The following is a 27,590-nucleotide window of genomic DNA, read 5'->3' as shown; positions in this document are numbered from 1 at the left end:
TTGCTTCATAAGCATTTGTAACATAATAATAATGATATTCATCCCATGAGGTTGTTGAGCTAATAACTGATAACAATAAACACCATTTATCGAGTCTTTCAATAGTGAGAGGTAGTATCAGTGAAAATGCTGGTCAGGACATCCAAAAAGCCTCTCCTCTTTATAAAAGCAGTGAGAACACTGCCAAAAAGTGTCAAAATTGACATTTTTATAACTCTGAAAAACGTAATGAATTAAAAATCAATGGCCAGGGAATCTTTTAAGTGATTTACAAGCATTATTTTATTTAATTCTCAAAAGTATCCTATGATGTGTGATATGACTAGGTATAAGAAGTATGATTAGGTATGGTGATTATCCACTTATTGCAGATGAAGAAACTATAGTAAAGAGGGTTATATACCTTGCCTAAGATTGAACAGTTAATAGGAAACAAAGGTAGGAGCTACAATTAATGTTCTTCTCATGTTTGAGGTCTCAGGGTAAATGTTTCCACCCAATCTCTACAAGGTCCCTTCTATAATTCACTCTGACAGCATCCTATTCTCTTTCTTCATAAAACTTTTCACAATGTGAAATTATAATTCTGGGTCTGAAGATAGACAAGTGGATAATATAAGTAGTGTGAGCAACTTGTTCTTGTTTGCCTGAGACTTTCCTGGGGTTGACACTGATAGTCCCAAGCACTGGAATTCTCTCAGTCCTGAGAAAATCCGGGTGGTTGGTCACACGAAGAAATAAATAAGCTACAAGTGTTAGCTCACTGATGCCACACAACTAGGTGTTCCCTTCATAAGTCATAAGAGCTATCACCCAGGAGATAAGTGTGCTGCAGTCAAGCTTCTTTCGTCCAACAGCCCTAAGTGTCTTATAAACCACAGGAGGGTCTCTGTTTACCCACTACAAGGCACCCTTTTCAGTCACCATGGAAATACCATACAGAAACTAAACAAAGATGAGATTTTTAAAGCAGCCTTTAAAAAAAAAAAAAAAAAAAAAAAGAGGCTCTCCAAGAAAGCACTACCATTTTGGAAGGAAGGGAGACTCCATTATTGTTTCTTTACTTGTTTATTCTGCTTCTTTCCAGAAGCTATTTACTCCATAAGAGCAGGGGACTCACGTTTTTCACTCATCATCAAACATTCAGCATCTAGCAAATGCCTGACATCTGGTGCATATTCAATAAATAGTTGAGCCAGTGATCATGTAACGTCTAAGTCTTGCTCTTAATCACCATCTATTACCTGCCTTGATTTAATACTTTAATTTTCCTGCCTTAATAGAAATACAAACTAATAGTATGAACTGTTCACAACATCACAGGCATGATGTTATCCTAGTAAGTTGACAGAATAAGCTTTTGAGGTAATTATCCCCATTTTCCAGATGAAGGAACTGAGGATAAGAGAGATGAAAGAACTTGTCCAAGACCTCAAAGTTAATCTGTATTTGTTCCACAAATGTGTGCTATAATTTCTCAATTCTATCATCCTTCTGGCAAGAAATATTTCTGTACCCACACAATGGAAAACACAGAATATCAGGTGTTTGATATATGCTTCTTATAGAGACCACTTCTCCATGCCTCCGATATTGTTTATCATACCAATCTGGTAAGCTAAATATTTTTCATATCTGACATAAAGGCAGTCCAGCTGGGCCCCTCTTCTATTAATAAAGTGCAAATTGACACAAAGTTATGTAAGGCTACAGTAGTTGTAATAATAACCTCTGAATTCATTAAGCACTGGCAAATTTTGAGTCCGCCATCATAACTTGCCAAAATTTTTTTCTTCTTCTAGTTTTTAGGAGGCAACCGATAAATGCCATTTCATTCATTATTTTATTTCTTATTTTATTTTATTGTCCATAACCAATATGGCTCTAAAACCTCTCCTTTTTTCTTCTTTTCTTAAGAGAATCCTCCAGTGTACATGCATGCTATTTAAACTAAGCTCCCTAAAGCTGAATACAATTTATCTTCAAACAGCAGAGAGGAAGGAGGGCAGAAATCTTCAAATATATATAAATTCATAGCAAGCTTCTATCGAACTCCTGCCCTTGTCAACTTGTTTAGAACACAATTTTCCAAATGCCACTGCTTTCTGGGATTCAGGAGAGGGTAAGAGAGCTCTTTCATTTCATTAGATTTCTGTCAACTCCATCCTGAGTTTCTAGCAATAGGGACTCTCAGAAAAATATGCTGAGCTTCCCTTCAGGTCTGGGATGCTGTGATTCTGGCATCGCAAAGCGCCAAAAGTAAATAAAATGGCTCACATTGTGTTCCAGGCACAAGGGGGCCCAAGAGACAGGATGAGAAATCCCGCTGATGTGCCCAAGACCCTACCTCCAATTGCATGCTGCTGTTTTCTCAATATTCAGAGCTGCAGCCACTTGGAGCCAAATTCTCCCCTCAGTTCTGTGTACGCAACTTCATCCAAAGTCACTAGGTGTAGAGAGCGTATCTAAAAGTGACATTTGCCAATAGCGCCATGGAGTTCTCTTATCTGCCCCGTACTAACTATGCAATAAGTGTCTTTCTACCAATTTCTGCATAAACGTGAGCCCGTTTTCTACTCTCAGATGGCGGCGCTTGCTGTACAATTTCCTCACTTTTTAAAGATTTTTGCGTTTTGCCAGTCAGGAACACATTTTGCAAGTCCCTGGCAAACACAAGTGTACTTTCTTCTTGGCTTCAACACTTGCGGAAGCCAGATGAAAGGAACAGCTCACAGGGAAAGCTTTGGATTTCATCAGTCCATCGATGAAGCAGTCCTCTGCCTCTCAGTCAGGTTTTTAAGGGATTGTGTTTCCTTAACTGAAGAAGTAAAAGTGCAGAAGAGTATAAGTGAAGAAGAGAGTTAAAGGTTTGCCTCATTTGAGGAGTATTTTTGGATCCTTCCCTCTACTCTCCCCCCTCCAGGCTAAGTTGGCGGTTTCCACAACCCATGTGCATCTCATATCTTATTGTGTGTGTGTGTGGATTTGCTAGGTATTGTCTGATGTGGGCTCTCTGAGTCAGAGCCAATATCTTGTTTATCTCCATATTTCTAGCCTAGAGCAAGGAGTCTGTCAGTCAGGTCAAGACACATTTATTGTCCACCTACTCTGTGCTAGGCACCGAGCCTCCTCCAGAGATAGAATGTCCTCCCCTTGAGGAACTTAGAGTCTAGTCAGGACATGCATGCATCAGCATAGCATTTATGCACAAGGCAACTAGAGGTTACATAGAGTATGACCAAGATGCCAAAGGGAACACAGCAGATGGGTTCGTAATCCTGGTGGTAGAGTCAAGGGGACTGCTGGGAGAAGACTATGCCAGAGCTGAGCCCTGAAAAGAAATAGGAATTAAGTGAAGAGTTAGCAGGGAGGGGAGGGAGTTCCAGGCATGGGCAGCAGCATGAACAGAGGCAAGAGGGCATAGAACACTATGCAGTTTGCCCTGCAAACTTCAAGGCCTAGGCTGGGAATAGCAGGCCATTAAGACCAGAGAGGTGGGCAGTATCCAGGTAACCAAGGATTTTTTTTAACCTTATCATTTTAGAGAAAGTAGACATTGAAAGAGTTCAACTCTAAGGGAAACAGGCTCATATCTATGCTTTAAACTGTTCAAACTGGGAAATTAATAAAGGGGCTGGCTTTTCTTTGTGAAAGATTGAAAACAAAGAGTCCAGCTGGGAGGCAATTTTAATCATCTTGGTGAAAGACTGTGGGAGCCTGTATTAGGGCTGAGAGTAAGGCTACGCAAGACATATTGAAAAGGCAGAATGGGAAGGACATTGTGCTGGGTTAGAGGCAGGAAGTGAGTGGCTTGAGGTACTCATCAGACTTTGAGATATATGAGCTTGAAGCTCAGAGAAGTGTCAGGAATTAAGATTAAACTATGTGACTCCTAATTTTATAGGAGCTGAAATTATCCTTGAAAGTAGATGAGATTTCCCATGAAGAACTCTTGTTAAAAGAGAGACCCAGTAGCTGGGAACCTCTGGGGAAAAACTATCATTTAAGGGGTGAGCTGGGGAGTGGGTGCCCCTGAAGGTGATGAGGAGACATTTCAGAGACCTGCATGTGAGGCAAAGAGAGTGTGAGGTCCTGGAGGCTCAGGGACTTGCAAAATGTGTAAAGATTTTCATAGAAAGGCAGAAAACAGTGTCAATGCCCCATTGTGGTAAAGTCAATATAGAGTCAAGTCCAATAGCTTTGGCAATAAGGAAGTCTTTGAAGACCTTTTCTGTGTCAGAGACACATATGCATATTGTTTAATAAATACATGAATGAATAAATTAATGAATGGACAAGACCATGTTTTCAGAGACTCTCTTCCCTTAGGATATAAAAAGTGAGGCTTAATTTGTTGGGTGAAGGTTGATTTACAAAGGAGCCCAAATCTCTAGCCTTAAAAACTCTTAATTAGTATTGGTGACACAAAACAAGTCATTCTGTTTCAAGCCTTTTCTTACTGACTTTTCTTCTCCATACCCTTTGCCGTGCATTTTAATAATGATAGATGAAGCAAGTCTTAAGGTGAAAATGCAGAATCCAAGGCTACTCTCCCTTCATCACTTGCCACGAATAGGACCCACATCCACATTTACACGTACATTTGGGGTCACAGGTCAGCAGAGGTGTTTGGAAGCACGGAAAACTAGATGCTACAGGGTCAGAATTTTAACACCAGCCCTTTCTTGGAGCAGCCCAGTGTCTTGATTTGAAGTAATAGATTCATGGGCTTCAAAATTTTCTTCCACTTTAAAGTTTTTGTCTAGAGTCTTCACTCTCAAATGCTATTGGAGCATCCTAGATTCACTCAGTAAGTGCTCAACAAAGATTTTGGTTGTTAATTCAGTCCTTTGAGACTAAAGTCTTACTCTTTAGCAAACAGAACTGTTTGCTGTTTGTTCCAGAACCAAGCTGAGATTTATTTTGCTTTCTGCAGTTGCTCTTCATTTCTGCTTTCCCTGTTTGTACATATGCCTTCACTTTATATTCCTGCCTTTCTCTCTGGATGTTTGAGAAACACTGGTCTCTGCCAATGCGTACACCCATGCTGACTGATCCATGGACTGGTACCAAAATCCACTCCTCCATATTTTGACTCACTGCAGAGAGGAGGCACACTGCCAACTTTGTAGCTTCCTGTGTTCGAAGAGTGACAGGAAAGCAAGATGAAGGAGTAAGAAAAGAAAGAGAAGTGTGGTTACAGCTGATGAAAGTGTGGTTCCCAGCACACTGAGAGGAGAAACACAAACAAATCACCTGGCCGATTTCACCATAAACATGCACATCTCCTTCACGTATTCCCAGATTTTTACATCTACTGATGTCTTGCCTGGTGTATTCAGACGATGCACCATATGGACAGAGGCAATGTTTTCCTTAATCCTTAGTGTAGCGTACAGCCTGAACTATCAAAGTTCCACCACCAACACTAACAATAAAAAGAAATGGTATTGCCACTGCGAAACAGTGATTCGCTTTCAGTATGGAAGCTGCTGAGGGCAGGACTCCTGTTTACATTATGTACCATTCTCAGAGCTCAGCAGGCAGTGACTAAATGACAAAATGAGGGAGCCCACCTTCTTTCACTGATATCATACATTTCAGCCCTTAATGATCACCTAAATTCCCTGTGCTTCCAAGGGCTGGTGCTTTGGAACTGCTTTGCAAAGGTATTTTAAAAGATTTAATTGAAGTTCAGAAATCAAGTTTTATTAGCTAACATTCTGGGGCCCCAAAGAAGCAACTGTCCACCAGTTGATATTCTAGAAAGAAAAGAACTCTCTGTTAGGTTCAGTCAATGGGACAGTCCCTCACTCCTCTCTCAATAAACCTGAGCTCTAACTTGCATGGATGTTCAGATACATCTCTACTGAATTTGTCAAATGGCAGCCCTTTCCACTCCGGTTTGGCATGCAGAGTCCCTTGGTTTTCTTTCAAGGAGATTTTCAGGAGTCCCAGAGTAGTGATTCTGACATCCTACCATTGCAAGAAATGTTTAAGAAATATATAAAATCTCTACCAATGTGAATTAAAATTAATTGCCTTTTTGAGAAATTTGCAATATTATCTGGATATATCTAGAAAAAACCCTTGAGTTGATGTTTAAGAAATAAGACGAACAACCCAAGAATACTGATGTTAATTGCATTTTAGGAGTTTTGCAACATGTCTGGGATATCAGTAGATAACTGTAAGATGTTACAGACTGGAGCTGAGAACCAGTCCATAATCATGACCAAATCTCCCAATAGAGTTACTGGTAGTAAGGGTTGATGCGGAGAAAAAGAAAAATGGAATAAGTAGCTATTTCTTTTTCCAAATAAACAACATTGTTTACTCTTAGAACTTTCTTGTTTATTTACCTCATTAAATTTTAAGACTGTTGGACAAAGTCAGTGTCTTATGTTATCAGTCTTTGAGAATGAAATTTACAGCATTCATAGCTGTTATTTCATGTTAAAAACATTTATTATTGCTATGCCTTTTGATCTAAATAGGGCCATGGGCTGCGAAGCCATTATTTTTAGAAATAGAGAGGAATTAAAAGATGACACCCAGGCACAAAGGAAAGGAAAGGTCCATCATCTATGCGAGAATAAAAGCGCTCTGAAGAAATGTTCGAGAAAAGATGAGCTGTTTTGTATACGCCTGACCCTGCCCTTGAAACTAAAGGAGGCTGCCTGACATATTGCCTCCACCTCACAGCTCCTTTGATTACAGCCCAATTCTGTAGACCTTTACTTCCTCAGAGGAAATTAGCAACAAGCTCTATCTCATATGCGTTTGCACTCTCACATTTAGAATGTTTCTGCCTTGAATTTACATTTAAGAGTACTAAAAACCATTGATTTCTAATTATAATGGTGAGCTGCATTTCTAAAAAATGTAAAACTCAATAACATGTCATGTATGTCATTCATATCCCTTATCCCAATGGGCACTATTAAAAAAAAAAAAAGGGCCCATGTAGAGAGGACTTCCCATTTCTAAAAGCATGGCAGGCTGAATTTTCAGTTTACCTTTGAAAGCTCCCAAAATGAATGAAAAAATCATTTTTAAAGCATAGCTTTTTTTTTTTAACATCTTTATTGGAGTATAATTGCTTTACAATGGTGTGTTAGTTTCTGCTTTATAACGAAGAGAATCATTTATACAGATACATATATCCCCATATCTCCTCCCTCTTGCGTCTCACTCAGCCATCTTGGAAGTCTTGAGGAAAAAAGGAACCCCAGATGAGCTGAATCCCCAAAATGAAGTAAAAGCCAGACCCCAGAGAGGTAAAGTAGCATCAAAGCCTCGATTGTCTTGAGGGTATTGGCCAAATCTTGTGACCTTGACTCTCTTTTTGGATGGGTTGTCAGGGCATAGCAGGTAAGAGATAAGAGTCAAGGTCTGCAAAGGAAAAATTTAATAGAGTTCTAAATAAAGCTGAGATTCCAAAGTGGAAGAGTAAATAATAAACAACCCTCATCCCAGGAAAGGAGAGTAAGGGAACTTAAAAGACAGTGCCTGCCATAACTTGACACTCGGTATGAGAAAAAATAAATCTGTCTGAGAATTCGTCATCACAAGTCAATCCTTATGGACACTATGGAGTTTGTGACCCACATTTATGCTTTCTGTATGTATTGAAAAACCACAGCATAGAAAATAATTAAATATGCATCCAGGTTGGTAGTAAGCTTGGACAGCTTCTTTAGAGGAATTCAACATCAAGTTGGAGCTCTAAGAGTTCTCACACATAATTCTAAGAAAAACAAGGCAATCACAATAAAAAAAGATCACCACACACAAGAAAAAGCACACCAAGAATGAGAGATGGCAGAATCATCTAAAAATTTCTCAGACACTGAACACATAATATTCTTAATATAAAAGAATTATGTTTAATATGATCTAAGAAATAAAAGATTCAGAAGCATGGAAAACAAGATATTTTTAAAAATAAATCAATGTTTAAAAGAATCCATTGGATTAAATTTTTTAAATGAAATTTAAAACTCAGTAAGATAAATTAGCAAATTCAACACAGCTGAAGAGAGAGAATGAATAAACTTAAAGATAAATCTGAAGTAATCAAACCAGAGAGAAAATTATTAAAAGTAGAAAAAATGTTGAAAAGATATAGAGAGGATAGGCTGAGAAGGTTTGGAGTACATCTAAATGGAGTTTCAGGGGGACCTAATGAATAAAATTGGGATAAGGAACTATTCAAAAAAATAACAACTAATACTCTCAACAATTTTTGGAAGATACTGAGCTCATATCCAAAAAGCTCAATGATTTCCAAGCAGACTAAATAAAAAGAGATTCACACCTAGACATACTGAAAGTAAAATTATATAACAATAAAAATAAAGACCAGATATTTAAAGGAAGCAGAGGAAAAAAAGAATATCATTTATAAAGGAACAATTATACTGATGACTGACTTCTCAGCACAGCAACAGAGACCAGAAGATATAATGCAATACATTGAGACAAAACAACCATCACTCTAGAATTTCACACGCAGTACAACTAACCTTCAAGAACAAAGACAAGAGCATTTTAGAAAAGTAAAATCTGTAAGTATTCATCACATACATGCCATCCCTAACTGAAACTCTAACGGATATGTTTCAGGAAGGAAGAAAATTAGTCCAGATGGAAGGTCTAAAATACAAGATAGGATTCTGAGCAAAGATATTAGTAAATATATGATAAACAAAAACACTGATATACAAAACAGTTTATTGGTGAAGATTTAAAAATATAGAAATAATACGTGGAAAAGAACAGTATGTAAGTTGAGAGGGCGGTGATGAAACCTAAGACATTCAAAGGTTTTTGTACCATTTGAGATGAGAGTAAGGTTATTATTAATTTTAAACTGTGCTAATTAAGCATGTTAAAATAGCTACAGTAGCCACTAAAAAAAAAAGCACAGAGAGTAAACATCAAAAATAAGTACAGAGATAAAGTTCAAAAGGAAGGAAAAATGTTAAATAAATCAAGACATAAATTGAACAAGAAAATGTAAAATAAAATTCCAATATCCTAGACAGTATTTTTTTAAGATTATTAGAGTAGGCATACACATGATCATTATATAAATACACACACACACACACACACACACATTCTAACAGCTGAGGATGCAAAAGGATTAGTTATGTCAAATACTAACTGAAAATATCACAAAGAGAATAGATTTTAAGGTGAAAAAAGTTGAGCAGAGATAAATAAGGTCTCTTCCTAATGACGAAAAGTTTAACTTACCAGTCAGTTATAACAATTTTAGACTTATGTGAAACATACTAATGTATCTTGAATTACATACATTGAAAATTTACAGGTACATAAGGAGAAATTGAAAAATTCACAGGATATTGGAATCCTTTAATACCATCTCTCATAAATTGTTAGCTCCAGTAAACAAAAAATACCGGTAAGCAGATGAAGGTTTGGACAGCATAAACTTGATTTAAATGGACATATATAATATAGAACACTGCGCCAAACAACTTCAGCATAAACTTGATATAAAAGGACATATATAACATAGAACACTGCGCCAAACAACTTCAGAATATACCATCCTTTTAAGAACACATCAGCTATCTTAGAAAATCGTCCACATAAGAGGCCATAAAATGGGACTTCCCTGGTGGTGCAGTGGTTAAGAATCCGCCTGCCAATGCAGGGGACACGGGTTCAAGCCCTGGTCCGGGAAGATCCCACATGCCGCGGAGCAACTAAGCCCGTGCACCACAACTGCTGAGCTTGTGCTCTAGAGCCTGCAAGCCACAATTACTGAAGCCCACATGCCTAGAGCCCGTGCCCTGCAACAAGAGAAGCCACCGCGATGAGAAGCCTTCGCACCGCAACGAAGAGTAGCCCCCGCACGCCGCAACTAGAGAAAAGCCTGCGGGCAGCAACAAGACCCAAAGCAGCCAAGAATAAAATTTTTAAATAATTAATTAATTTTAAAAATGCTTTAAAAAAAGAGGTCATAAAATACATCTCAATATATTTTAAAAGTTGGTATCATATAGATCATATCCTGTAACATAAATTAAGTTAAAAATCAAAAACAAAAAGATGTCTAGAACAAGAACTGTATTTCGAAATAAAACACATGCTTCTGAAAAACACATGGATCAAAGAAGAAATCATGATGGAAAATTATAAATACATTGCTGAATAATAATTAAAGTGTACACACACACACACACACACACACACACAATGGAATACTCCTCAGCCATAGAAAAGAATGAAATTTTGCCATTTGCAACAACATGGATGGACTTGGAGGGCATCATGCTTAGTGGAATGTCAGACAGAGAAAGACAAATACTGTATGATATCACTTATATGTGAAATCTAAGAAATAAAACAAACTAGTGAATATAACAAAAGAGAAGCAGACTCACAGATATAGAGAACAAGCTGGTGGTTACCAGTGGGGGAGGGGAAGGGGGAGGTGCAATACAGGGGTAGGGGATAAAGAGGTACAAATTTTTATGTGTAAAATAAGCTACAAAGATATTGTACAAAACAGGGTATATGCCAAAATTTTATAATAACTATAAATGGAGTCTAACTTTTAAAAATTGTGAATCACTATATTGTATGAAACTTTCATACAGTACTGCTGGGAAGGTAAACTGGTATAGTCATTTCAGTAAATGATTTGTTATACCTTGTGAAGCTGGACATGTGCATGCCTTAAAACCAGCAATTCTATTCCTTAATATAGACCCAAAGAACCTTCTGTACACATGCACCAAAATACTGGTTCGAAAATGTCCACAGACCCATTGTTTGATAGACCGAACTGGAAACAACCTAACATAAATTAACAACAGAAAACCAAAATTGTGTTATAGTCATTCAATAGTATATGTTTGCATAAATAAATAATACAGCAGCTGCCTACACCAGCATGGGTGAATATTAAAAGCAATACTGATGAAATAAAAGCAAATTAGAAAAATATTGTATTATTCCATTTATATAAAGTCCAAAATCAAGCAAAACGAAAAGAAATGTATTGCCTATGGTTACATATATGTGTGGAGGTGTAAAGAAACCCAATGGTATTAATAAATACAAAAATCAGCAGTGTTACCTCTGAAAGAAGTATGAGTTCTGAGATGTGATAAGTAGAGAGGGCTTCTAAGGAACTGATACTATATTATTATTATTATTATTATTGCCTATTGTAGTTTTTTTAACATCTTTATTGGAGTATAATTGCTTTACAATGTTGTGTTAGTTTCTGCTGTATAAAAAAGTGAATCAGCCGTATGTACACATATACCCCCATATCCCCTCCTTCTTGCATCTCCCTCCCACCCTCCCTATCCCACCCCTCTAGGTGGTCACACAGCACCGAGCTGATCTCCCTGTGTGATGCAGCTGCTTCCCACTAGCTACCTATTTTACATTTGGTAGTGTATATATGTCAATGCTACTCTCTCACTTCGTCCCAGCTTACCCTTCCGCCTCCCCGGGTCCTCAAGTCCATTCTCTATGTCTGCGTCTTTATTCCAAGCTAGGTAATGGTACACAGTTTTTTATTTCCTTATTATTCTTTAAGCTGTATATATATGTATATATGTGTGTGTGGGTGTATACATATATCCATATACATTATGCATGTATGTCTATATATTACATTCTTTTTATATTTGATCTATTTCAACAGTCAAAAAAAAAGATTTCACCAAAATTACACATCACAAAAAAAGCCAACTCTTCCGTTTTTCAGGTACCTAATAAAATTTGACCTAAGATAAATACTTAGTGAAGGTGTGGTCTTTCCGATTTAAAAAAATGATAATTATGTGATCTCCATAAGCCCCAGGCTGTTTCCTGTCACGGAACAAATAGCACTAAATAAATGTTTGTTGAATTGAACTAAATTAAAATGTGCATAATACAAGGGGCAAATATGTGACACCAGCTATTTTGGATTGTCCATCTCAGCCTTTCTTTGTAACAGAGCTCCAATTTTCACTGTATACTTATCCCTCAACCACACAGTCTATATGCTACTGGGGAAAGTGACCCCACTCTTAGCAACCAAGGTGGACTCTGATTGGCTTAAGTTATTTAGTATCTTCCAATTCTTGACAACAGTGTTTGGTTCAAAACAGTTAACAAAATATGAGCCAATGAGAGACAAGAAATGAGATACAAGAAAATATTTATGAGAGGTTTGGTGTGTGTGTGTGTGTGCGTGTGCGTGTGTGTGTGTGAGTGCGTGTGTGTGTGTGATTTGTGGGGGTGAGGAATCCTCCTAGGTCTTCTGAAAGATACTCAGAGAGGCACTCACTGTGTTTATTGAACACATGAACAAGACTGGCAACCAATCTCTGCCCCGAGAAGCTGCTAGAGTCACCTATGTGGCATCTGAGGATTTAACCTTAAATTAAGCCCCAGGTAGGTCAGAGCCAGCCCTTCTGGTAATATGGTTGACTAGGTAACTACACCACTTGCTACAGAACACTTAGAAACGCCAAATAAAACACAACAAACATCCTTTTAAGTGCATGGCTGAGCCCAAAAGAAAGTAAGGGAAATCTCTCAGCCAGGCCAGTTGATGACAGTAGAGTCACCTTCCCCAGCAGTATATAGGCTGCATAGGTGAGAAATGAAAATCCAAATGAAAAATAAAGTGGGAACTGAAGACCAGACGAGGAAGGGTAGACTGGACAAGGGGCAGAGATTGGTTGCCACTTTCTATAACCAAGAAGCTTGCATTTTACAGCCCATGTGGGGACAGGAGATGGTGGCTTAGGTCTGCAAAATGTCAGAGAGCTGCAACTGGGACCATATGTAAAGTTTAAGGTCTAACCCTCAGAAAAATGGTCGATTAAATATATATATGTCCTCACCCCCTGTAAAAAAAAAAATACACACACACACACACACTCACACACACATACCAGCAGCACAGGGTGATACACTGGTGAATGAAAGTTTATACAGGGTTTGTAAAAGTTTCGTCCAAGAATATATACTCACAAACGTGCTCTCACGTAGATTTGGAGTATGCATCTTTCCTACACCATGATACAGGAACCTACAACCTGAAAATTTAACATACAATATTCTTGCCAGTAATTCTCCTGAGATTCACGCCTCCCATCTCCACCCTAAAGCTTAACCCAGGAGGCATGAGATTCCAACAAATAAACTCCTAAGAAAACTATGTTCACCACCCCAAATTACCAAATAACCCCCCCAAAATTCATCATGTAAAAGTCAACAGATATATAAAACAGATGTCTGAAAATAGATTTCAGATAATAGGACTACAAGATATAGAATAAAAATTTAGTATATTTTAAATTATTGAGGACATAAAAAGAGAAATTAAAAATATCTTAAAATTATGATCACTATCACAAAGCCAGGGAGATTTGAAAAATTACCACCTGGAGTTTCCAGGAGTAAAATAATTGAAATATAAAACCCAAAAGACAGATTAACAGCTAAATAAGACCTAGATGAAGACAAAATCAGTGAACTAAAATATAGAGATAATAAAATTATTAATAAAGCAGGATAAAAAAAGTATAAAATATGAAAGTCATGAAAGATAGAATATGAAGGCCAACATTTATTCATTTCAAGTTCCAAAAGAGCTATGTATTTAAGATGTGGGCAAGGCAGACAATATAGAGACCAATGGGAAGAGAGAGAAATAAGATATTTAGTGATTTTTAAAAGATGCTTGATCAAACCTTGCCTGAAGCCCTTTCCATTCCTCAGCTTTTATATTGTTAGCCTATACATTTTTAAAATTATTTAATCCCATTTATGTTGAGCATTTTGTTCTTTGCAAGCTAAGTTTTCCTAGCTGATATTGGAAGAAAATAAAGATTAGACTAAGAAAGTTTTAAAAAAAAAGTACCTGACCATTAAACATCTGGAAAAATAGACTCAGACAAATCCAGCTAAAAGTTAACAGGGAACAACACTTCTCCCATATTGCAGCTGTAAAGTATCATAACGATCACCTCTTTGGGTGACTACTGCTTTTTTACTAAGATGCTTTGGTTTCTAAAATCATTAACTATCAAAAACTGTTTGTTAGAAATTATATCAGTAAAAATGAAACATCCCACTCTTGCTTAGAGGATCTAAGCCCCTCTGATACAGAGGCAGCCTCAATTTCCAACCCAAGTGCAGAGCTTCTAATAAGGGGTTTCTGGATACAATATTCCACATTTACCTTAACTTTGTAGTTCCCAAGGAGACAGAACCTTAGATCCACTTCACAGTCCAGAGTTGATGTTAAACCCTTTGCACACAGCCCAGCTTTTCTCTGAGCCTATCCAAACACTGCTTTATTTAAATTTAACCTAAACTCCTAAACTCCATTATCCTTCAAAATCCTGGGCTTCCCTGGTGGCGCAGTGGTTAAGAATCTGCCTGCCTATGCAGGGGATACGTGTTTGAGTCCTGGTCCGGAAAGATCTCACATGCTGCAGAGCAGCTGGGCCCCTGCACCACAACTACTGAGCCTGTGCTCTACAGCCCGCGAGCCACAACTACTGAAGCCCACGCGCCTGGAGCCTATGCTCTGCAGCGGAGAGGCCACCGCAATGGGAAGCCCGCACACCGCAACGAAGAGTAGCCCCCGCTCACTGCAACTAGAGAAAGCCTGTGCACAGCAACAAAGACCCAACGCAGCCAAAAATAAATAAATAAAATAAATAAATTTATTTTAAAAAATCCTATAATAACCTCTGTCTTTTCCTTTATTGGGTGAGATGCCCCACAGTTCCCCTGGCATGCAGTCTCCCTCATTGCATTGGTGCAATAGAACTGACTTTGCTGAATAAAAGGTCATTTCTGGTGACCTTAGGCTGATTAAGCTAGGACAGGAGACAGGGTGAAGCAAACCAAATAAACCAAAATATAAAATTATATTTTTAGCATTTGCCTAAAGATAGTCATATAGAGAGGAACGGAAAAGGTAAAGGCTAGTTAGAATCATTTGGTTGGACTGAAACTAGAGAGGGTTTTCATTGATGATAGCTTCTTGGAGAAGGCCAGCCTTGAAGAGAGAGAGAGAGAAAGAAGTTCCTTCATGTTCCATTAAGAACATGGAACTAGTGGCAGAAGTGCTTAAAGAAAAAAAGCCCCTTTGCTTCTCTTTGCAGCTGCACATACCCTTCCAGACTGGGACACTTCCTTGTTCCATGCGGGCGGCCCACGGGGCTCCCAGAAAATTGAGAGCAGCCTAAAACAAGTGCCAAAGCACACTCTGGGATCCAGCTGCCTCCCAGGTCTAGGGCTGAGCCCCTGGGCTGTATTTTCATCAGTGAACTGGCAGTCATAAATGTCAAGCCCTGATCAGCATAATCCCCTTAGCTCTTCCAGCTTAGTTCACAGCAAGGAAAGGTGGCATCAAGATTTCCTATTTTGGAAAAAAAAAAACCTGCTGAACTTGGGCTGGCATAATATTAGCAGTGTTAACGTTCTATATCGCTTTTATCTCCAGTAAGTTCGAGATTACTTAAGCATTTGTGGGAATTAGATTTATTTGTAATCAAGACAAAGCACAACATTTTGGTACCTTCTCTGGTTGCTAAGCATGGCTGTTTTTCAGGTGGAGGAACTAAGCAGAGCATATCTGGTGTAACGCTGCAGTAAAAATAAAGTAAAAAGTGAAGCATCATGAAGATGTAGCTCTCTGGTAGCCTCTGTTTCAAGAAACCCCTGCTACCCTCTCTTGCCTTCTTCAGGTCCTATGGCTTCAACCTTGAAAAATAAAGGTCATCCCCATCCCCACAATGCCTAGGTAGGCAGCTCAGAGTGCCTGGAACTCAGAGTATTAGTACAAATAAACACAGAGGAAAACTACACAAAAACCAAGCACAACTGCATTTTTAATAGCTTGAAAACTTTTCTACCCCTAACTAGTCAAATTTAGATTACTGTAGCCTCCTGGGCTCTCCCAGTTCATGTGTATGCTTTTCTTGTTTTCTTTTTTTGTGTGGTACGCGGGCCTCTCACTGCTGTGGCCTCTCCCGTTGCGGAGCACAGGCTCCGGACGCGCAGGCTCAGCGGCCATGGCTCACGGGCCCAGCCGCTCCGAGGCATGTGGGATCTTCCCGGACCGGGACACGAACCCGTGTCCCCTGCATCGGCAGGCGGACTCTCAACCACTGTGCCACCAGGGAAGCCCTTGTTTTCTTTTTTATACTAAGTAGTTTATTGTCTGCTGCTGCCCGTTTATATAAAGCAATTACCCTTGTGAAACAGAAATTCATGAATATTCAGAGACGTAGATGTTAAGGACTGACAAAAGTACAAGTCTATAGAGTACGGCACGTGTTATAGAGACAGGCTTTTGTACTGGCTTCAAATTCAGCTTTCCTTTGAATATTCACCAGTTTATGAAAAGTGGTTTAGAAAACCTTGCAAAGATCCATTTTACTACAAAGAGGAACAGACTTTCTGAGGTCTGAAGGGATTTGAAGATACTCCAGTCAGCAGCGGGTCATGCTGAGGATTCTGCAGACAGAATTGTTTCAAATCCGCAGCTGCCTGGGAAACCTTCACAGGGTTGAGCCCGGCCTCCAGCCCGACCTGTTGACCCACTTTCTTCATAGCAGCGACGGTGGAAGGACCAGACATGGCGCACGCGACAGCTGGGCAGATCAGCATGCCCACGTGTATGCTTTCCTAAGCAATTTTTAATGCCAAATATGTTGATTTTCTTGACTAAAAGCATACTGAAGAAAAAGCATTGTAAAGGTGTGTGTATGCGCGTGTGTGTGTGCATGCGTGTGCGTGTGTGTTGGGGGGAGAAGGGTGTTGATTCTAAACTGAACACTGAGAGATTGTTTGAGGACACAACTTTATTTTATAGCAATAGTTTTTGGCATTTTAAATAACTCAGATAGGTCATGCATGGATACCCTCTATCCCCAATGGAAAGCATCATCACTCAATTCCATCAGCTTTGCAGAAGGTGCAAAGCTCACCTCACCTGCCAGTCTCTACGGGTGTCAGCCTTGCATGAAAACATGACAGCCAGCATCTCAGAAAGGAAAGAGATCTGCCAATTCACCTACCTTGTATGTTTCACAGACAGGAAATTTGAAAAGGTTTCAAGTCCCAAAAGTTTGGTTGTTTATACTGATCCTGCCTCTGATATGCTGCCCGGGCCTGCCACCTGTCAATTTTGTCCAACCTACCCAAAAAAGGAAGCTGGAAGGGTGCATGTGCCATTACTGTAGAATATGGGATATTAAAATAAAAAATATTCCAGCTCTTTGATTTCCTTTGATTTTGTGGGTAATACAATAACCAGAATGAGATAGCTGAAACCAATAAAATCTGATTTATAGCACTAAAGGCAATCTTTATAGCACTTATTTATGGTACATTACATCTAAAATCCAATTTCACAGGCTGATGTTTGAAACTTTCTTTCAATCATAAATACACTACATACACTGTACCTCAGTGCCATAGAGTTAGATTATATAAATGTCTGTACCCCCAGAAGGTATTAAAATTTGGTTACTATGGTGGTGAATGAGCTTGACAGTAATTTTCCTAACCAAGTCTTCAACCAAAAAGATCCAGTCAGCACTTGATAAATACTGAAACTGCTGGCACTCCAATCATTAAACCAAAAAAAGAAAAAAGAAAAAAAAAAAATCACTGCTCAGATAACTCTATATTCTGGAATGAAATTAACTGAAAAGAAGTCGTATAGAAATGTGATCATTGGTGATGCTGAAGGATACTTGCGTTAACGTTGCAGGGTATATTTTCAAGCCAATGAGCAAAAGTACTTTCTTGCACGACATCATCAGTATTAAGAAAAGACACATGGCTAGGTCTACACATGCTACTTTGGAAATATAACCTGAAGTGTCTACATTCATACACTTGAATGTTGAAGACTATATTCTGTTCAATTACTATAATCATTGTCAAAGAGAGGGCAAAGAATACATGTTGACTTTCAGAGAACTGTCATTTGAATCTTAAGCAACTTCCCATTGATTTAAAAAGGGTTTTATCTTTAAAAAAATTCAACTCTCCACACACTTTGCTTGCCATGCATCAGATAAACGTAAAGAGAGGCTGGGATCCTCGCCTGGTCTGATGAGCAAGCGAACTCTTGCTCTGTGAGAGATCACATCCCTCAGCACTGAAGTTTTGTTTCCTAAATACATTTCAGCCTCATTGTCATCCAGAAATATGTACCATGCACCCATCATCTGGCTTATGTGCTATGCTGATAAGTTATTCGAGAATAAAATTCAGGACTCAAATATATCAATAAATGACAAAAAGTGGCAGAAATAGTGAATAGATTCAATACCCAAATAACTGCCAAGTGTTGTCCTATGCCAGGAGTGCATTGGGATACTGTGGGGCTTGAAGCTAATACAATTTGAAGTCCTCCTTAAAAAAAAAGAATACCTGGGCTTCCCTGATGGCACAGTGGTTGAGAATCTGCCTGCTAATGCAGGGGACACGGGTTCGAGCCCTGGTCTGGGAGGATCCCACATGCTGTGGAGCAACTAGGCCCGTGAGCCACAACTACTGAGCCTGCGCGTCTGGAGCCTGTGCTCCCCAACAAGAGAGGCCGCGATAGTGAGAGGCCCGTGCATTGCAATGAAGAGTAGCCCCCGCTTGCCACAACTAGAGAAAGCCCTGGCACAGAAACGAAGACCCAACACTGCAAAAAAAAAAAAAAAAAAAAAAAAAGAATACCAACTTCAAAACTTAATATTATTTATAAGGGACTTGTACATGTGAAAACCAGACATTTAAGCCTCATTAGTGACAAAGTAGAAGTATTTCTGGATCTTGTTTTTCCCATATCATTTCTGATCCTCACACAAGCCCAGCAAGGACAGCATTATTCTTCAGATGAGGACGTGAGGCTCAGATGTGTTGCCCCAGAGGACTCTGTTAGGAATCCGTTCATTAGGATGCAAGCTCAAGTTTGTCTCTCTTGAAACCCATGCGTACTGTTGCGTTTCAGTTTAAGTTAATGGAGGTTTGGGTTGTTATCACCTGTAGTTCCCCAAGATGGGGTGGTGTTCTTGTTTTAGCCCCCAGAGAATCCTCTACAGCAAGTGAAGGCTTAAGCGTGAATCACAGTCACCTGGAAGTCTTGTGAAGTCACAGATTGTGAGCCCCACCTCCAGGGTTTCTCAATCAGTAGGTCTGGGTGGGGTCTGAGAATTTCCCAGGTGATGTTGATGCTGCTCGGCCAGCACCATGCATTTAGCTGCTGACCTTGAGAAACTGAGCTAATTCCAGCATTCTGCCCATCTATCTTCTTCCTCCAGTGAAACCAGTTACTGTAGTTCAGGAGTACTTAACCAGCTCAGCTAAAATGGAGCTAAACCCCAACCCTTCATGAAAGATTTCAGCTGGACTAACAGTAGCCGGAATACAAAATATGCTGAGAAGGAAAAATGTTAGTGAAGAATTATGTTGGAAGAAAAGATAGTATTAAGATGCAATTCAACAATGAGAAACTCAGTATATTTAAACTAGCCTCACTATAGCACAAGTTAAAACTGTTATGTAATGGTAGTTAATGAAAGCTCATATAAATACCCTAATTTTTCTGTAAACTAATAGAAAAATAGAATCAATGAATATGGTGAGAAGCCAAGGAAAGAGAATCACCAGGTGGGGGGTGGGGGGAAACTAAGGGACTAAGGGCATGAAATGTCATTTGAAATTGAGTTAGTAGGGTTTAATCAAGGTATTTAAATGCATTCTACAAGAGAGTACAACTTACATTCTGTATTTAAGTGATATTCAATATAATGATGATGGACTTTTATTACAGGAAAGCTATTCAGTGATGCTTATGAAACGACTGTAGACAAATTATCTCTATGACATACTACAAAAGTCACATCCATAAATTAGTTTAAGATGTCAGCACTAAGTATATTCAGGTTTGAAAGACTTTAGTTCACTCTGAACTCTTAATGACCCTTGAATATGTTTACGGAGAGAAAAGGTGATCCTTTTGCCATTAGTATCTCGTGGATTATTCTGCAGTAAACATCCTGTGTATTTGCTCTTTGGTTGGAAGCCTAGGGGGCTCTTGGTTTATTCAACAGAGAATTATTGACGCTTACTATGTACCAAGGATACACAAATTAATAAGATACTTATTCAAAGAATTAGCCAACTACATTATCCTCTTTCTATTCTACTTGAAGAAAGGAAATAGAATTAATACAACTATCTAGTAATTCATCTCAGAGAAAGAAAAATAATTTGAGCTTTGGGTTTATGGACTTCTGATAGGTGTGCAATCTATAGGAATGGATGGTCAGAGATTCCATAGTTTTCTCACATAGTGATCTTTGTATTGGATAAAAGACTAGGTTTTAAGAAATAATGTGAAGGTGGGCCCCTTGTTATAATATTTTCTGCTTCCAGGAGCAGAGGTTCTTGGGCAGGGTTTGTGTGCAGTGGAGTTTACACAGGAATTGTTCAAAGAGTAGGAATTGGTGGCGATTCTGATAATGGGAAGAAATTAAGAGTTTTTCCAAATAGGATCACAGATTTTCAGAAAAGGAACCAGTGATTTTCTGAGGAGCTGGTAATAAAATTTGCCTTTGATCTAAAATGATACAAAAGAAAGTTCCGCATTTTCCTAGAAAATGTACCATCAGTGGCCATAACTCTTAGCTCTAACCTCCTGTCAATTATCTACCTTATGGATCAGTGCACAAGAAAACAATGAATTCTCAACAATTATCATGGGATACAGATACCTTCACATAAGAGAGATTTCATAAGAAAATAAATATATGCTCTATAATATCATTTAATACCACTCTTGCTTTCTAAAAATGACTTCTATAAATTTATTTTTCACTCCACATTTCATAGGCAGATGGTTGAAAAAAATACCCTTTAGCAAAAAAAAAAAAAAACAAAACCCAAAACAAAAAAGCCAGTTTTTCTTCCCAGTGTCAACTGTGTTTCCATTAATTTACAATATCTGAAAATAATTATTTTCATTCTCTTTAACGTTGTTAGCAGAAAAACAACAATTTTTGTGTAGTATAATTAGGGAAATAAAAAATTCTTATTAGAAGCAGATCATTTAAATGATGCAACTGCCTTACCAAGTAAATTTCAGGTCACATATATCAAATGGTGCCACGGCCAACATGAAACCAGCTTTTGGTACATTCCATCTGAGGAGATGCTGCCCATTTGCAGAAAGCCTAGGATAACATGTCCAAATGCATTTCACACGTGTCACAAGGTCTTAAAACTTTCATGCTTCACTGAAATCTTCTAACCGATTCCTCTAATGGTTGTGTTTATTCTGCTTCATTTACTTTCAAGTTCACATCAAGTCTCAGAACTCTGAACTAGGAGAGACCATGGAGATGATTTAGTCTCTTCCCTTCCAAATCATCTTCAGGTGTGATTAACTGAGACCCAAAAAATCTAGTGAGATGTCCAGTGTCTACGTCTGGGTGATGAAAGGGCCAAGATTGATCGAAACTCTGGTCACATGACTCACTGTCCATCGACGTTGCTCTCACTGTGCCATTTGATCAATGATCTTCACAGAGCCCTGACACCTTCTTTGGAATTACATGTTCTCAACAGCAATCTGAGTGCAACACATTTGAAGAGCCAGTAAAAAGAGAAGCAGGAATTTGTACATGGAATTCTTGAAGTAGCTACCCTTTGTCTAACCCACAGAACTATTACTAGGATCAATTAATATAATGTAGGTAAAGTGATAAAGTGACAGGCTTTGTACACCAGAAAGCATGATACCGATAAAAGGAATTTTCAAGATCATGAAACCTAAGACGTTATTCTGTGAAAGTTTTGTAAAGAAAAACCTAGATGTCTTGCCCAAGATGTATGGAATATCACAAAATATCTATGGCAAATTGTACCCACAAATAAAATAACTGGATACATTTTAAAGATATAAACAAATGTTAAGAATAATCTGATTACAAAAATGTATCTGAGATGGAAACAAATCTGAAATTCAGCAAAAATTTAACCAGTGTTTGTAGAACTTTGGTCACTTTCTAAAACTGTAACAAAATGTCAATTCTCAGAGGAAGAAGTTAAAAATAAAACCATAATCTCACATTTTCATAATTAAAAGGAAATGCATTTTCAACTGCCTATAACATGATAACGTCATTTCCTGTCAGCAATTTTTATACAGATGCAGTTCTGAGCCTTCAATGGTCTTAAAGCTATTTATAGCGCTAATAAGAAATGGGATTCTCACAAATTAACAGACCTTTTTCTCCGTGAAAGACGAAACTGAACAAAGATTTACAACGTGGGAAGTTTCTATTATTCATGCTTTTTTTCTGTCTGGAAAGCCTGTAACCCACTATCATCACCAATACCCACCCCCGACGTCCTGAGTCAGCCTTGCAAATACTCGCTAGCCTCTTAAGACACCTAACTTCCTCTCCTCCGTCGAGCCTTCCTTGTCACCTCTCTGTCTTTGCCTGGTTCTCCAAACACATAACTCTATGTTCCTGCTGTCCCCTGCTAATAATCTTTGTACTTACTTACTAGTCTATCACAGTTCCCCGGACTTTGAACTCCATAGATGTAGGAGTACCTTACGGATATGTGTACTCACAGCACAGCACAGTGCCTGGCACTTGTGATGATCAAGATAAGCTTGCTCACTTTGATAAAGCTAACCTTCCTCATCAAACAGCTTTTTATTGACTATTTCCCACAGTGAAATTAAAACGAGGAACTTTTAGAGACAAGCTTTCTTTTGATGAATTTGCTCAACTCAGTACATGACCATAAAAAAGCAGTCAAGTATTGAATATTTAGTATTTACTGCTGAGTTTACAATAACAGTGTTCTAACAGAAAATGGCATCATGCAGGCAGATTACAAAAAATCCAGAAAGCACACACACAAAAAGTTGTGTATTCTCAAAAAAAATAGTATATGGTGATTGAGCAGAAACAAACTTTCTGATTTTTATCTTTCTGTATTTCCACTGGTTTCTAACACAGGAGAGATTCTATACCACCACCTCAACGTAATGTGGCCAAAGTTTATTTATTCATTGAACACTGAGCCAGGCCACATCCTAGGTACCAGCTCAACAGTGGACAAAACAAAGTCCCTGCTTTCAACACACAGCACAACTTAGTAGTGGTGAGGGATGCAGACCACCTGGGTTTGAGTTCAAGCTCCATCACATACGAGCTGTGACATCTTATGTAAGTTACTTAACCTCTCTGGCTGCAATTTCCTAGTCTATAAAAATGGGAACAATATTACCTACATCATGGGTTGTTATGAGTATTCAGTGAGTTAATATTTGTAAAGTTCTTTAAAGAGTGCCTGGAATGTATGATATAAGTAAATGCTTGACAACATTTCAAGGTGCTTCAATTCTACCAAAAAGAGACAGACACTGGGAGGGAGGGAGAGGCAAGAGGGAAGGGATATGGGAACAGATGTATATGTATGACTGATTCACTTTGTTATAAAGCAGAAACTAATAAAAAAAATTTAAAAAAAGAGACAGACACAAAACACATACATATGTAATTGGTCACGTGGTGATTACTGCTGTGAAGACAGTAAGAGGGGCAAGGGAAGAAAGGATGGAGGTCCTTGCTCGCTCACACAAGGTGGTCTCCCCCAGAAGGCCTCTCTGATAATGTGACTTTTGAGCAGAAACCCTAATAAGTGAGGAAGGAGCTCTGGAAATCTTGGAGGAGTGTCACAGGCAGAGGAACCAACTGAACTAGCTCTGAGGACGAAGACAGCTTGGAGCATTGACAGAACCACAGGAGACTAAGGAGAGGTGCTGAAGCAAAGCCATTGAGGAGGAGAATGGCCAGGGGCCAGGTCAGAGCAGGAACAGAGAGGGGAACCCCGTAGGGCCTTGCAGCTCACAGGGAAGAGTACACATTTTAACGAAAAACCACTGGAGGATTTAGAATGGAAGGGCAATGCTACTGGATTTTTTTTTATGAGAAAAAGTATATAACTTTATTGAAAACATTAAATGGAGAGATACACCATGTTCACGAACTGGAAAATTCAATTTCATGTTGATGTTGATATTCCCCGAACTGATCTATAGATTCAGTTGGGGTCCATTCACTATGGTGATTTTTGTTGGTGGAACTTGACAAGCTGATTCTAAAATTTATATGGAAGAGCAAGGGCCAAGTATAGATCTTAGGAGATCATACACAGGGGTTGATAAAATGATCAGTGGGACAAGAGAGAAAACTAAATTGTGGTATATTCAATGGATCACTATACAGCAAGGAAAAAGAATGCTCTACAGCCACACACATTAATTTGGATAAATCTTAGAAACATAATATTGAAGGAAAAAGCAAATCACAGAAGAATAAACATGGTATGGCTCCATTTATATAAAGGTGAAAAACATGCAAAACCAGTACAAACATATGTAATAAAAATCACAAAGCAAAGCAAGGGGATGTTTAAGACAGCACAGTGTTTCCTCTACCAGGGAGGGGCACAGCAGGGACTTCAAAGGAAACAGCATCCATTTCTTAAATGGGGGTGGGGAGAGTGTTGTTTCTCTTTATTTTATAAATATTTCCTTGTATCTTTTCACTATTAAAAAACAACAACAACAAGAAAAGATATTCTGGAGGGTGAGGGGTAAACTAGTGGCAGACACAGGAAGTCGGCCAATGCTCAAGGCGGGCACAAAGTGACTGGTGCACCAAGTTCCTAACAGAGTTAAAAAATAGTAACAGAGCACAATGTTTAGAAAAACAAAGGAGTCCTAGAAGCTCAAACCTTTGTGGGCATGCGCAGGGCCTGTCGGATGGATGGGCTTCTCTGAGGGCTCTTGGAAGGCAAGCCCGCCACGTCAGTGGAGGACTACCGCCCTCCCCCAGCAGCACGTGTAGATTTTCACTTAACCCCATTTTTGGTCCAGTCCCTCACCCTCACCCCAGCGGGGTAGCTGCTTGGCTGCAAGGGGTCAGGTGGGTCCTGGGGGGAGGGGCAACCTAGCTGCTTCTCATAGAGACCTTGAATCAGTCCCTACTGTCTGCCCCAAACCTTGCCTTCCACCGCACTGGTGGAATCCCTGAACCTCTCCAGGGCTCCTGGGGGCAATCGGGCTGCCTCTCGGCCCCTCCAAGAGGGGAACGCTTAATTTCAACTTCTGATTCTCTAAGAGAATAGATGAGCCTCTACCCACTTTCCATCTTCCAGAATGTTGTCAGGCTCTTTGGTCTACTGCCGTCTCCCTATTTTCTTTGTCTTTGTAAATTTACAGCACTTTAAATTTCTTTACTATCATTTTAGATTTTAAGAGGAGACAAACTCACATGCTTAAACCTGCCACATTTAACTGGAAGTGTCTATTTACTATATTTAAAGAAACGTGTTCAACAAGCAGCTCCTGACGAGTCCAGAGAGGAGGAGGTTAGCAGTCTCAGCACCATCCAGCACAGATGCTTGAACATCCCCACCTGATTTCTCTGCCTTGATTTTTTCGGCTGTTCAAGGGTGAAGGAGAAAGCACAAAGATCTGGGTTCAAATCCGGACTCCTCCATTTACTACCCCGTGATCTTATCACATCAAGTCTCAGAGCTTTATCACCTGCATCATTGCTGCCCAGTGCACTGGGTTAGCTGGAGAGAAGTTTACTGAAATTGTTGCTGTGAAATGTTCCGAACTTATTATAAAGCACTGAACCTGGGAAGGAACTCTGGACTCTCATACCCCGGATCACTACATTCTGCCTTAACCTGCTGGCCACCCCCCGCCCCAAGGCTGCAGAAGGCAGAGCCCTGGCTCCTGACACCCTCCGGCATTCTGTGGTTCCCAGGCCTGCCAATCAGAGGAACCAAAACCAGCAGCCCGGGCAACAGTGAAGGCCCAGAAACCCACAAAGACGGAGGGAGTCCGAGAACCAAGTGGGCACTTTATTAACCTGGCAAAGGGGCAGCTGGGCAGGCCAAGCAGCCCCCTGCCAGACCCTTCGCTGTGCTCAGGGGCCACTGATAGGGGCAGAGCCGCAGGGCCCAAGCCCTGGACACTAGGAGTCCAAGCTGGGCAAGGGCAAGGCTAAGGGCGGGGCTGGAGTTGCCGAAAGCAGGCATCAAGTACCAGCCTGCCGCCCTTTCTGAGGCTGGGGGTGGGTCTGACATGAGTCCCCTCTCCCGTTCCCCACTCCTTGTACAGCTCACGCTGTTCCTGGAGTCAGGAAGCCACGAGTCCCACATCAGCTGTGGTCTGGAAGGTGATGCCGTCCCCCTGGCAACGGGGTGGCCCGGAAGGGCCAGAGCCCAACAAGGACCCAGCGGGGCCCCAGGGCCGCCTGCAGGTTGCGGGAGGGGCCCAGGTCGTAAGGGTGCCGCCCCGAGCCCACTCCCACGTGGTCTGGCCCCTCAGCAGCAACATCCCACGGAAGAGCAGTCCAGCCGCGCACATCAGTGCACACGCCACACACGGGTCGGTCACGAAGGCCAGCGCAAACGGGGCCGGAGGCACTGCCTGTGAGCAGCCTGCGCGCCGGGGCAGCGGGAGGAGGGTGGCGGTGTGCAGGGGTGTGTGGGCTCGCAGCAGGGCTGACGGGTCAGGGCCCAGCAGCACACAGACATGCAGCAGGACGCCTGCCGCGTGAAGCATCAGACACACGCAGGGCCGGTAGTTGTGGAAGCCCACGCGGCGGCCCAGCGGGCGGCCGTGGTGGCCCCGGTGCAGGATGCAGTGGCGCCAGGCGGAGCAATGCCCACTGCACGGTGGCCTCGGGCTTTGGCACTGGTAGCAGTAAGCCCAGCCCTGGCCCAGACCACGGCCGGCCAGCATCACAGCCCGGATGCTGGGTCCGAGCGCAGGAAGAGCCCCCCACGTTGCCCAGTAGGTTGAGCAGCTGGAAGGTTGCTGGCGCAAGCTGCAAGGTCCGGGCCAAGAGTCCCAGCGGGGGCGGCCCGGGACCCAGTACCAGCAGGTAGGCCAGTGTCTGGCCCACGGCCGCGGCTCACAGCGCGGTGGGCCCAAGAGGCAGCCGTGCGGACGCCGCCTCCGCGCTCCCCACCGCTCAGGGCTGCCCCATGGCCTGGACCCACTAGCGGTGGATCCCGGGGACCCCGCCGCTTCCCGCTGCTGGATTTTTGTAGTAGAAGGATCACCGTGGTTGCTGTGTAGAGAAGAAACTCTAAGGCGAGGAGTTAAGAGTAAACACAGGAGGATCTGTGAGGAAACAGCAGGCTAGGTGAGTGATGACGTATCTTGATGAAGATGGAGGGGAACATAAGATGTGGCCAGATTCGGGTTATTTTCTAGGTTAGTCCCCAGCACTTCCTGACTGAGGGATGTTGAGTGAGAGAGAGAGGAGTCCAGGATGACTCCAAGATTTGGGGTCCAAGCTTCTGCAGGGATGAAGCTGCCACCGACTGAGATGCGCGAACTAAGGGGAAGCGTTATCCGTCATAGGTCAGATCATTTTCCTCCTCAGAAATCCTCAGTGGTCCCCGCTTACTTTGTAAAGTAAGTCCCCTGGGCCTTCCATTCAAGGCCCTGTTGACACCACATGCACTTC

At 40.6% G+C, this 27,590-nt stretch overlaps 2 protein-coding genes and 1 pseudogene across 3 annotated transcripts in view; all 3 read right to left on the bottom strand.

Annotated features, from left to right (window-relative positions):
• Positions 1-27,590, bottom strand: part of HS6ST3 (heparan sulfate 6-O-sulfotransferase 3) — a gene marked incomplete at both ends in the record, with an annotated part of 667,106 nt that overhangs the window by 165,004 nt on the left and 474,512 nt on the right. The gene's annotated exons all lie outside the window — the stretch shown is intronic.
• On the bottom strand, positions 16,447-16,647 carry LOC308605230 (guanine nucleotide-binding protein G(I)/G(S)/G(O) subunit gamma-5-like; the record flags this gene model as incomplete). The annotated part of the gene is made up of 1 exon (XM_081215009.1): positions 16,447-16,647. The coding sequence occupies one exon, from the start codon at positions 16,645-16,647 to the stop codon at positions 16,447-16,449; it is 201 nt and encodes a 66-aa protein (XP_081071135.1).
• On the bottom strand, positions 26,249-27,104 carry LOC308605227 (putative palmitoyltransferase ZDHHC24; annotated as a pseudogene). Its single transcript has one exon. The product of its transcript is annotated as a putative palmitoyltransferase ZDHHC24 (transcript).

The sequence above is a fragment of the Mesoplodon bidens genome (assembly GCF_964165515.1).
Source record: "Mesoplodon bidens genome assembly, chromosome: 17".
In the NCBI taxonomy this organism is placed as follows: Eukaryota; Metazoa; Chordata; class Mammalia; order Artiodactyla; family Ziphiidae; genus Mesoplodon; species Mesoplodon bidens.
Note: the sequence above shows the minus strand (reverse complement) of the source record. Positions and strands in the feature narration are given on the sequence as shown.